This window comes from Emys orbicularis, chromosome 10 (assembly GCF_028017835.1).
Source record: "Emys orbicularis isolate rEmyOrb1 chromosome 10, rEmyOrb1.hap1, whole genome shotgun sequence".
Taxonomy (NCBI): domain Eukaryota; kingdom Metazoa; phylum Chordata; order Testudines; family Emydidae; genus Emys; species Emys orbicularis.
Genome location: NC_088692.1, coordinates 55,467,220 through 55,479,386, shown reverse-complemented (window position 1 = coordinate 55,479,386; position 12,167 = coordinate 55,467,220). Strand labels below are relative to the sequence as shown.

At 44.7% G+C, this 12,167-nt stretch overlaps 1 protein-coding gene across 1 annotated transcript in view; it reads right to left on the bottom strand.

Moving 5' to 3' along the window:
- Positions 1-12,167, bottom strand: part of HERC1 (HECT and RLD domain containing E3 ubiquitin protein ligase family member 1) — a 210,280-nt gene that overhangs the window by 129,596 nt on the left and 68,517 nt on the right. Inside the window, exons 12-13 of the mRNA XM_065411752.1 lie at positions 11,727-11,892; positions 96-221 (exon numbers count right to left, since the gene is read on the bottom strand). Coding sequence (XP_065267824.1) covers positions 96-221; positions 11,727-11,892 — 292 coding nt within the window. The remainder of the gene's footprint in view (positions 1-95; positions 222-11,726; positions 11,893-12,167) is intronic.

Sequence of the window (12,167 nt, the reverse complement as noted above, 5' to 3'; positions counted from 1 at the left end):
GTAATTGACCTTCAAACTGCTCCAGGTGTATCTTCTAATATAGGTGTTCACATAATTACTTTCAAAGGGTGACATACAGTTTTACAAGGCCTTACCTGCCCCTTTGATAAGCTCTCCCATCTATCAGGGCCTTGGGGTAGAAGAGAATGCAGCAATTCCATTCTTTCTCGCAATGGAGGTAGTAGCATAGTTGCACCTACTGACAGCGTCTCAATTACAACCTAACATAAAAGGAGAGGGGGAGACAACACTTTATATTTTGAAATATTTTTGTATCAACATAATGGCATTTTTTTTTTAAATTACTATGATTTAAATCAAAGATATCTAACATATCTAAATAATTTAATTTAGAATAATGTTCATTCTAACACTGCAGTAATATGGTGATCTTGTGCTATGGGAGATGACAATTCAACTTCTACTGCTCATATAGGGCTCTGGAATTAATCCGCTGATTGCGGCAGTAGCTTTCTGAAGATAAATTCTAAGAGTTAAGTTCTGTTCAGTTACACTGGGATAAACCATTAGAGCGGAACTTTAGCTATGAGAGAGCAGAATACGGCTGTATGTAATTCGATACCAAAAACAAGCATACACGTACACACACATACAGCAGTTTAATTTTACTGTAAATTAGGTTAGTGCACTAGCTTTTCTTACTTTCTAGGGGGGTGTGTTCAAACCCTGATTGAGCCCAAACTGATCACAAGTAATAGCGAATTACTTAATTTCTTCCTAGTTCTTTTTAAATACATCAGTAAGCCACCACAAATATTAACACAATTTGGTATGATTGGTAGTCCCTGCTAAAGAGAGGCTGGAAGAGCAGTTTTATGTGTTTAGAAGTAGGACAAAATACACACATCCTAACATACTGCATCTTTCACTTGTGTCTTTTTAAGCTCTTTAGAGCAAAGACTTTATTTTTACCAGTTTACACGGCGCCACTCTATAGTAAGGCTGCATTGAAAACTGCACCTAGAGCGGGACTAAAATTCCACCCTATAAGTACTTTAGTCTCAAAATTTAACAAGTAACTCAAGAATGATTTGTTTCCATATTATTTTTTGTTCAAAAAGATTCTAACTTCAGTAAATGAAAGATTTTGCAAAATGAGCTAGTGCTGAAAATTCAAACCACCTCACTTTTTCAGACTAGTACAACTATAGAACCAGTGTCTTGACAAATTCAAAAAATTACACAATAATAGGACCATTTTAATTTTAAGTAGGGCTGTCGATTAATCGCAGTTTTAATCACACTGTTAAACAATAGAATACCAATTGCAATTTATTAAATATTTTGGATATTTTTCTACATTTTCATATATATTGTGTAGTGGGGTGACTGCCCCACTCCCGCAGAACAGGGGTTGAAAGCAGCCCTGGAGAGGGCTGTGGCTGGAAAAAAAAAAAAAAAGAGTTAAAAGCAGCCAAGCTGGGCTGATTGGAGAAGCAGCCACAGCTGGGGGCCATGCCCCAATCAGGCCACAGCTGGCCCTATAAGAGGGCTGAGGGCCAGAGGCTGAGGAGGACTCTCTCTCTAGCCTTTTGAGAGAGGAGGACCTGGCTGCCTGGGAGACAAGCAGGATACCTGAAGTGGAGCAGTGCTGAGGAAGGGCAGAGGGAGCTGGGGAGCTCCAGCCTAGCAAAGCCACAGGCTGCAGGCCTAGTTAAGGGCTCACAAAGGGATACTGGGGCTGCAAAGAGGCAGCCCAGAGATAGGCAGAGGCAGATGGTCCAACCCCCCTTGCCGATGATGAGTGGTTTATAGACTGCAGTCCATCCCAGGTAGCGGGGGCTAGATGGTGACTGGCAGTAGCCACTGAGGCATTGGGGATAGAGGGTTGGGGGTTCCCCTGGGTGGGGATACACAGAGTGTGGGTTACTGCCAGGGTAAAACCCTGACATAGAGGGGCACCGGGGTCCGGGAGGGACACGGGGGCTAGCGGCAGGCAAGACACCGGCCTGCAGAGGGCGCTCAGCGCTCGAAAAGCTAATTCCCTGAACGGCCAGCAGGAGGCGCCGCGCCAGTGAGTCTTCACCCCGCCACAATTGTATTCTGTGTTGTAACTGAAATCGAAGTGTATATGATTTTTATTACAAATATTTGCACTCTAAAACTGCTAACATAAATAGTATTTTTCAACTCACCTCATACAAGTACTGTAGTGCAGTCTCTTTATCGTGAAAGTGCAACTTACAAATGTAGATTTTTTTTGTTACATAATTGCACTCGAAACAAAACAATGTAAAACTTCAGAGCCTACAAATCCACACAGTCCTGCGTCTTGTTCAGCCAATCGCTAAGACAAACAAGTTTGTTTACATTTACAGGCGATAATGCTGCCCTCTTCTTATTTACAATGTCACCAGAGAGTGAGAACAGGCATTTTCATGGCACTTTTGTAGCTGGCATTGGAAGGTATTTATGTGCCAGATATGCTAAACATTTGTATGGCCCTTCATGCTTCGGCCACCATTCCAGAGGACATGCTTTCCTGCTGATGATGCTCGTTAAAAATATAACGCATTAATTAAATTTGTGATTGAACTTCTTGGGGGAGAATTGTATGTCCCCTGCTCTGTTTTACCTGCATTCAGCCGTAGATTTCATATTATAGCAGTCTCGGATGATGACCCAGCAAATGTTGTTCATTTTAAGAACACTTTCACAGCAGATCTGACAAAACGCAAAGAAGGTACCAATGTGAGATTTCTAAAGATAGCTACAGCACTCGACCCAAGGTTTAAGAATCTGAAGCGCCTTCTAAAATCTGAGAGGGACGAGGTGTGGAGCATGCTTTCAGAAGTCTTAAAAGAGCAACTCTCCGATGCAGACACTACAGAACTCGAACCATCAAAAAAGAAAATCAACATTCTGCTGATGGCATCTGACTCAGACAATGAAAATGAACATACGTCGGTTCGCACTGCTTTGGATTGTTATTGAGCAGAACCTGTCATTAGCACGGATGTATGTCCCTGGAATGGTGGTTGAAGCATGAAGGGACATATGAATCTTTAACGCATCTGGCACATAAATATATTGCAACGTCAGTTACAACACTGCCATGAGAACGCCTGGTCTCACTTTCAGGTAACAATGTAAACCAGAAGTGGGCAGCATTATCTCCTGCAAATGTAAACAATTGTCTGAACAAGAAGTAGGACTGAGTGGACTTTTAGGTTCTAAAGTTTTACATTGTTTTATTTTTTAATGCAGTTATTTTTTGTACATAATTCTACATTTGTAAGTTCAACTTTCATGATAAAGAGATTGCACTACAGTACTTGTATGAGATGAATTGAAAAATACTATTTCTTTTGTTTTTTTACAATGCAAATACCAGTAATCAAAAATAAATATAAAGTGAGCACTGTACACTTTGTATTCTGTGTTGTAATTGAAATCAATATATTTGAAAATGTAGAAAACATCCAAAAATATTTAAATAAATGGTATTCTATTATTGTTTAATCGCAATTAATATTTTTAATCTCAAGATTAATCACACAAAAAATTATCGCTTGACAGCTCTAATTTTAAGCTAAAACACACAGTTATGCCATGGTTGGTAATCAGTCTCTCACCAGAAGCACATGATACTGTCCCTGCTCAACACTGGTTGCCTATTGATTTCCAGGGAGAATGTAGTAATAATACAATTATCTTTTTTAAAAGAGTTTTGATCTATAAAGCCCTAAATAGCTTGGACCTACTTACAAAGGACAGGAGAGCCAGCCTCTCTCCCCAGTGCCATACTGCCACTATTTGCAACCATTTGCGGTGCTCAATCTGAATCCTTTTGATTTAAGAGAGGATTGGAGATTGAGCACTCTGAAGGGCCCTCAGCTTTGGAACTTATTCCCACCTTTGAACCAGAATAACCCAGATCTCTATTTTCAGGGCAAAGTGCAAGGTCTATCTATTTTCTTGGGCATTTGGGGAGATGGATATGATTTTATGGGGAATGAGACTTTTTATTAGCGGATGCTGGTGGGTTAGCTGTAGTTAGATTTTTTTTTTTTATGTTATCATATGCACCTGGAACAAAAATTAGGCAGCTTTTTGTATATTCTATTAGAATGTTACACCTATAAATAAATAAAATAAATGATAATATGGCAGCTGAGATCAGCAGAGTCATGCAAGGTAACAGCACCTTAGCCTAATTATTAAGGGTGCCAGAGAGGATGATTTCTCAATGAAGGACCTTCAACTATGAAGTTTCCTTCCCCATTTAAGGACCACATCCTTAAATGACCTCTGTACAGGGCTCAACACAACCACAGCTCATTTCAGGACTAGGGCCTAACACTAAGATAACTATCTATTAAAAGTAGGGCTGTCAAGCGATTTTAAAAAATTAATCGCGATTAATCACACTATTAAACAACAACAATAGAATACCATTTATTTTAAATATTTTTGGATGTTTACTACATTTTCAAATATATTAATTTCAATTACAACACAGAATACAAAGTGTAAAGTGCTCACTTTATATTTATTTTTTATGACAAATATTTGCACTGTAAAAAAATAGATATATATATTTTTCAATTCACCTCATACAAGTACTGTAGTGCAATCTCTTTATCATGAAAGTTGAACTTACAAATGTAGAATTATGTACAAAAAATAACTGCATTAAAAAATAAAACAATGTAAAACTTTAGAACCTAAAAGTCCACTCAGTCCTACTTCTTGTTCAGCCAATTGCTCAGACAAACAAGTTTGTTAACATTTGCAGGAAATAATGTTGCTCACTTCTTGTTTACAATAATCACCTGAAAGTGAGAACAGGCACTCGCATGGCACTGTTGTAGCCAGTGTTGCAAGATATTTATGTGCCAGATACACTAAAGATTCATATGTCCCTTCATGCTTCAACCACCATGCTTCATGGTGATAACAGGTTCTGCTCGATAACCATCGAAAGCAGTGCAGACTGACGCATGTTCATTCTCATCATCTGAGTCAGATGCCACCAGCAGAAGGCTGAGTTTCTTTTTTGGTAGTTCAGGTTTTGTAGTTTCCGCATCGAAATGTTGGTCTTTTAAGATTTCTGAAAGCATGTTCCACACCTCGTCCCTCTCAGATTTTAGAAGGCGCTTCAGATTCTTAAACCTTGGGTCGTGTGCTGCATCTATCTTTAGAAATCTCATGTTGGTATCGTCTTTGCATTTTGTCAAAACTGCAGTGAAAGTGTTCTTAAAACGAACATGTGCTGGGTCATCATCCGAGATTGCTATAACATGAAATATATGGCAGAATGCAGGTAAAACAGAGTAGGAGACATACAATTCTTCCCCAAGGAGTTCAGCCACAAATTTTATTAATGCATTATTTTTTAACGAGCATCATCAGCAGGGAAGCACCTCCTCTGGAATGGTGGCCGAAGCATGAAGGGCCATACGAATGTTTAGCGTATCTGGCACGTAAATACCTTGCAACGCCAGCTACAAAAGTGCCATGCGAATGCCTGTTCTCACTTTCAAGTGAAATTGTAAATAAGAAGAGGGCAGCATTATCGCCTGTAAATGTAAACAAACTTGTTTGTCTTAGGGCTTGTCTACACTACAAAATTAGGTCGGATTTATAGAAGCCGGATTTATAGAAGCCGGTTTTATGCAGCCGACTGTGTGTGTCCCCACATAAAATGCTCTAAGTGCATGAAGTCGGCGGACCGCGTCCACAGTACCGAGGCTAGCGTCGACTTCCGGCGCATTGCACTATGGGTGCCTATGGGTACCTATCCCACAGTTCCCGGAGTCTCCGGCGCCCATTGGAATTATGGGTTGAGATCGCAATGCCCGAATGATGCAAAGCAGTGCCGCGAGGGGTTCTGGGTACATTGCGTCACGCACCTCCCCCGCCGTCACAGCAACGGCAGACAATAGATTCGCGCCTTTTTACCTGGGTTACCTGTGCAGACAACATACCACGCCAAGCATGGAGCCCGCTCAGCTCAGCTCACCGTCACCATATGTCTTCCGGGTGCCGGAAAACGTGTGACTGCATTGCTAAACAGCAGCAGCAGATTACTGCCTTTTGGCGGTAGACGGTGCAGCATGAGTAGTAGCCTTCATCGGCGCTCGGGATGCTGGTAGCTGTGGGGCTGGCAGCCGTAGGGCTGCATTGCACCAGCCCCTTGCCTTTTGGCAGTAAATAGTTTATTACGACTGGTAACCGTCCTGTCAGTATTGTCTGCTGAGCATCCAGAAGAGGCCGAGGGCAATCTGGGTGCTCAGCAGATCTGAAAGAAGAGCTTTCCTCAGGTCTGAAAGCAAGTAAATTTAGAGGTTGCCTGAAATGCTCATAGACTATTGTAGCCTGAGCGCCTTTACTGAGCCTTCTGGCTACTGTACAGCAGCAACCCCTTGCCTTTAACCGTCCTCGTTGGACAATGATGGTTACCAGTCGTAGTATACTATTTGCTGCCAAGTATTGTCTGCTAAGCACCCAGAAAAGGCCGAGGGCGATCTGGGTGCTGGCAGACATGTGGCTGGCACACGTGGGGCTACATTGCTACACAGCAGCAACCCCTTGCCTTTAACCGTCCTCGTTGGACAATGATGGTTACCAGTCGTAGTATACTATTTGCTGCCAAGTATTGGCTCCCAAGCACCCAGAAAATGCCGAGGGCTATCAGTCATGCTGCACTGTCGTCTTAAGATGTAAAAAATAGATTTGTGTTTTATTCATTTCCTTCCCCCCTCCCTCCGTCAAATCAACGGCCCGCTAAACCCAGGCTTAGGAGTTCAATCTCTGGGGGGGGGGGGGCATTCTGTGTGACAGTTGTTTGTATTTCTCCCTGATGCACAGCCACCTTTCTTGATTTTAATTCCCTGTACCTGTACGCCATGTCGTCAGTTGCCCGCCCCTCCCTCCCTCCCTCCCTTCTTCCCCTGGTCTTTAGATACTAGTTTCGCGCCTTTTTTCAGACCAGACGCCATAGCTAGCGCTGGGATCATGGAGCCCGCTCAGATCACCGCGGCAATTATGAGCACTATGAACACCACGCACATTGTCCTGGAGTATATGCAGAGCCTGGACATGCCAAAGCAAAACCAGGAGGACCAGCTGAGGAGGAGGAGGCGATTGCAGCGCGGCGACGATAGTGATGAGGAAATTGACATGGACCTCTCACAAGGCACAAGCCCCAGCAATGTGGAAATCATGGTGTTACTGGGGCAGGTTCATGCCATGGAACGCCGATTCTGGGCCCGGGAAACAAGCACAGACTGGTGGGACCGCATCGTGTTGCAGGTCTGGGACGATTCCCAGTGGCTGCGAAACTTTCGCATGCTTAAGGGCACTTTCATGGAACTTTGTGACTTGCTTTCCCCTGCCCTGAAGCGCCAGAATACCAAGATGAGAGCAGCCCTCACAGTTGAGAAGCGAGTGGCAATAGCCCTGTGGAAGCTTGCAACGCCAGACAGCTACCGGTCAGTCGGGAATCAATTTGGAGTGGGCAAATCTACTGTGGGGGCTGCTGTGATCCAAGTTGCCAGGGCAATGAGAGGCCTGGTGATATCAAGGGTAGTGACTCTGGCAAACGTGCAGGACATAGTGGATGGCTTTGCTGCAATGGGATTCCCAAACTGTGGTGGGGCGATAGACGGAACCCATATCCCTATCTTGGCACCGGCGCACCAAGCCACCGAGTACATAAACCGCAAGGGGTACTTTTCAATGCTGCTGCAAGCCCTGGTGGATCACAAGGGACGTTTCACCGACATCAACGTGGGCTGGCCGGGAAGGGTACATGATGCTCGCGTCTTCAGGCACTCTCTTCTGTTTCGAAAGCTGGAGGAAGGGACTTTCTTCCCGGACCAGAAAATAACCATTGGGGATGTTGAAATGCCTATCGTGATCCTTGGGGACCCAGCCTACCCCTTAATGCCATGGCTCATGAAGCCATACACAGGCAGCCTGGACAGGAGTCAGGACCTGTTCAACTACAGGCTGAGCAAGTGCCGAATGGTGGTGGAATGTGCATTTGGGCGTTTAAAAGCGCGCTGGCGCAGCTTACTGACTCGCTGTGACCTCAGCGAAAAGAATATCCCCATTGTTATTGCTACTTGCTGTGCGCTCCACAATATCTGTGAGAGTAAGGGGGAGACATTTATGGCGGGGTGGGAGGTAGAGGCAAATCGCCTGGCCGCTGATTACGCGCAGCCAGACACCAGGTCGGTTAGAGCAGCACAGCAGGGCGCGGTGCGCATCAGAGAGGCTTTGAAAACTAGTTTTGTGACTGGGCAGGATTTGGTGTGAAACTTCTGTTTGTTTCTCCTTGATGAAATCGCAGCCCCCCCCACGCACCCGGTTAACTCTACTACCCTGTAAACCAAGCACCCCAACCTCCCCTACCCTCCCCTCTTCAAGCACCACTTGCAGAGGCAATAAAGTCATTGTTACTTCACATTCATGCATTCTTTATTAATTGAGCACACAACTAGGGGGATAATTGCAAAGGTAGCCCGGGATGGGTGGGGGAGGAGGGAAGCAGCACACAACTAGGGGGATAATTGCAAAGGTAGCCCGGGATAGGTGGGGGAGGAGGGAAGGAAAAGGACACACTGCACTTTAAAACTTTAAAACTTTAAAACTTATTGCTGTGGAAATCATCTAGGGTGGAGTGATTGGGTGGCCGGAGGCCCCCCCACCGTGTTCTTGGGCGTCTGGGTGAGGAGGCAATGGGACTTGGGGAGGAGGGCTGGTGGTTACAGAGGGGCTGTAGCGGCGGTCTCTGCTCCTGCTGTTGGTTACAGAGGGGCTGTAGCGGCGGTCTCTGCTCCTGCTGTTGGTTACAGAGGGGCTGTAGCGGCGGTCTCTGCTCCTGCTGCCTTTCCTGCAGCTCAACCATACGCAGGAGCATATCACTTTGATGCTCCAGCAGCCGGAGCATCGACTCTTGCTTTATGAGTACAAGTTGACGCCACTTCTGCTCTTCAGCCCGCGTTTCAGCACGCAACCTCTGCTCTTCAGCCCGCGACTTCTCCTCTTCAGCCCGCCACCTCTCCTCTCGCTCATATTGGGCTTTTTTAAAATCAGTCATTGACTGCCTCCACGCATTCTGCTGTGCTCTGTCAGCGTGGGAGGCAGTCTGTAGTTCAGTGAACATTTCGTCACGTGTCCTTCGCTTCCTTCTTCGAATATTCACTAGCCTCTGTGAAGGTGAAACATTTGCAGCTGGTGGAGGAGAAGGGAGAGTTGTTTAAAAAAGATACATTTTGGAGAACAATGGGTACACTCTTTCACGTTAGATTTTGCTGTTCACATCACACAGCACATGTGCTTTCGTTACAAGGTCGCATTTTTCCTCTTATATTGAGGGACTGCCGGTTTGGTGTGAGAGATCACTCACGCAGTGCCAGGCCACAGATTTCAGCTTGCAGGCAGCCATGGTAAGACACAGTCTTTGGGCTTTTTTAACCTTGTTAACAAGTGGGGATGGTTTAAAACAGTACTGCTCTCATTAACCATACCAAGCACCCGTTGGGTTGGCCATTTAAAATGGGTTTGCAATGTAAAAGGAGGGGCTGCGGTTTCAGGTTTAACATGCAGCACAAACCCAACTAACTCCCCTCCCCCACACACCCAATTCTCTGGGATGGTCACTTCACCCCTCCCCCCCACCGCGTGGTTAGCAGCGGGGAATATTTCTGTTCAGCAGAGCAGGAAGGGGCACCTCTGAATGTCCCCTTAATAAAATCGCCCCATTTCAACCAGGTGACCGTGAATGATATCACTCTCCTGAGGATAACAAAGAGCGATAAGGAATGGATGTTGTCTGCATGCCAGCAAACACCGGGACCATACGCTGCCATGCTTTGTTATGCAATGATTCCAGACTACGTGCTACTGGCCTGGCGTGGTAAAGTGTCCTACCATGGCGGACGGGATAAGGCAGCCCTCCCCAGAAACCTTTTGCAAAGGCTTTGGGAGTACATGAAGGAGAGCTTTCTGGAGATGTCCCTGGAGGATTTCCGCTCCATCCCCATACACGTTAACAGACTTTTCCAGTAGCTGTACTGGCCGCGATTGCCAGGGCAAATTAATCATTAATCATTAAACACGCTTGTTTTTAAACCATGTGTAATATTTACAAAGGTACACTCACCAGAGGTCCCCTGTGTGCCCACAGGGTCTTGGGTGAGTTCGGGGGTTACTGGTACCAGGTCCAGGGTGACAAACATATCCTGGCTGTTGGGGAAACTGGTTTCTCCGCTTCCTTGCTGCTGTGAGCTATCTATGATGTTCTCTCCATCCTCATCTTCCTCGTCCGCCGAACCCGCTTCCCTGTCTCCAGTGAGGGACTCATAGCACACGCTTGGGCTACTGGTGGCTGCACCCCCTAGAATGGCATGCAGCTCCTCGTAGTAGCGGCATGTTTGCGGCTCAGCCCCGGACCTTCCGTTTGCGTCTCTGGCTTTGTGGTAGGCTTGCCTTAGCTCCTTAATTTTCACGCGGCACTGCTGTGCGTCCCTGTTATGGCCTCTGTCCTTCATGGCCTTGGAGATCTTTTCTAATGTTTTGCCATTTCTTTTACTGTTTCGGAGTTCGGCCAGCACTGCTTCATCTCCCCAGATGGCGATCAGATCCCGTACCTCCCGTTCGGTCCAGGCTGGAGCTCTTTTGCGATCCTGAGACTGGGACTGGGACTCCATCACGGTTACCTGTGCTGATGAGCTCTGCATGGTCACCTGTGCTCTCCACGCTGAGCAAACAGGAAATGAAATTCAAACGTTCGCGGGGCTTTTCCTGTCTACCTGGCCAGTGCATCTGAGATGAGAGTGCTGTCCAGAGCGGTCACAATGAAGCACTGTGGGATAGCTCCCGGAGGCCACTAATGTCGAATTCCGTCCTCACTACCCAATTCCGACCCCCATAAGGCCGATTTTATCGCTAATCCCCTCGTCGAGGTGGTGTAAAGAAACCGGTTTAAAGGGCCCTTTAAGTCGAAAGAAAGGGCTTCGTCGTGTAAACGTGTCCAGGCTTAAGTCGACTTAACGCAGCTAAAGTCGACCTAAACTCGTAGTGTAGACCAGGCCTTAGCAATTGGCTGAACAGGAAGTAGAACTGAGTGGACTTGTAGGCTCTGAAGTTTTACATTGTTTTGTTTCGAGTGCAATTATGTAACCAAAAAAAAAAAATCTACATTTGTAATTGCATTTTCACGATAAAGAGACTGCACTACAGTTCTTGTATGAGGTGAACTGAAAAATACTATTTCTTTTGTTTGCCATTTTTTACAGCGCAAATATTTGTAATAAAAAATTACAATATAAAGTGAGCACTGTCTACTTTGTATGCTGTGTTGTAATTGAAATCAATATATTTGAAAATGTAGAATAACATCCAAAAATATTTAATAAATTTCAGTTGGTATTCTATTGTTTAACAGTGCAATTAAAACTGTGATTAATCGCGTTTAATTTTTTTGAGTTAATCGTGTGAGTTAACTGTGATTAATCAACAGCCCTAATATATATAAGTATGATAAAAAAGCCGACTGAAGTTATACTGGGGTTCAGATATCTATTCACCATCAATAACTGTTTATCAAACTGGCTCAATTTACAACTCAAAACTGGATTTTTATCAGTAAATCAAGTATTGCTAGTACTAAGGTGCCATTTTTACAGAATATCTTTTCTGATCATAACCATACATCTAAGAGAATTGGATGTGAATTAAATAAAATTACTTACTTCCTGTATTTCATCTGGGACAGAGGAGTCCATCAACCTAAACAGCAAATTCCGAAGTGGGCCTGCCTGCCTTCCAAGAATGCTAGTAGCTACTCCTCCAGCTAATGCAAGAGCAAGATGATTAGAAAGCAACTTCAGGCACAACTTCAGGAAATTGTGATGTTCTCTGCAAAACGAAATGTTGTTGTTAATCTTGCCTGTAAATCAGCTTTGGCAATACCAAGTTTAGGTCCCATGGGGAAACAGGATCTTATACATGAGGTGGGGGATATCAACTTTGCTAGTACTAAACTTAAGCTCAACTGTGAAATATGATAACAAACCTATGGGTATAATATGAACAAATCCTTCAGAAACATGATGGAAATGGGGTTTGAAAAAAATTGATCCGTTATCCACAGGTAGAAAGCTGATAGCACTCCCAGATGGACTCTAATCAAA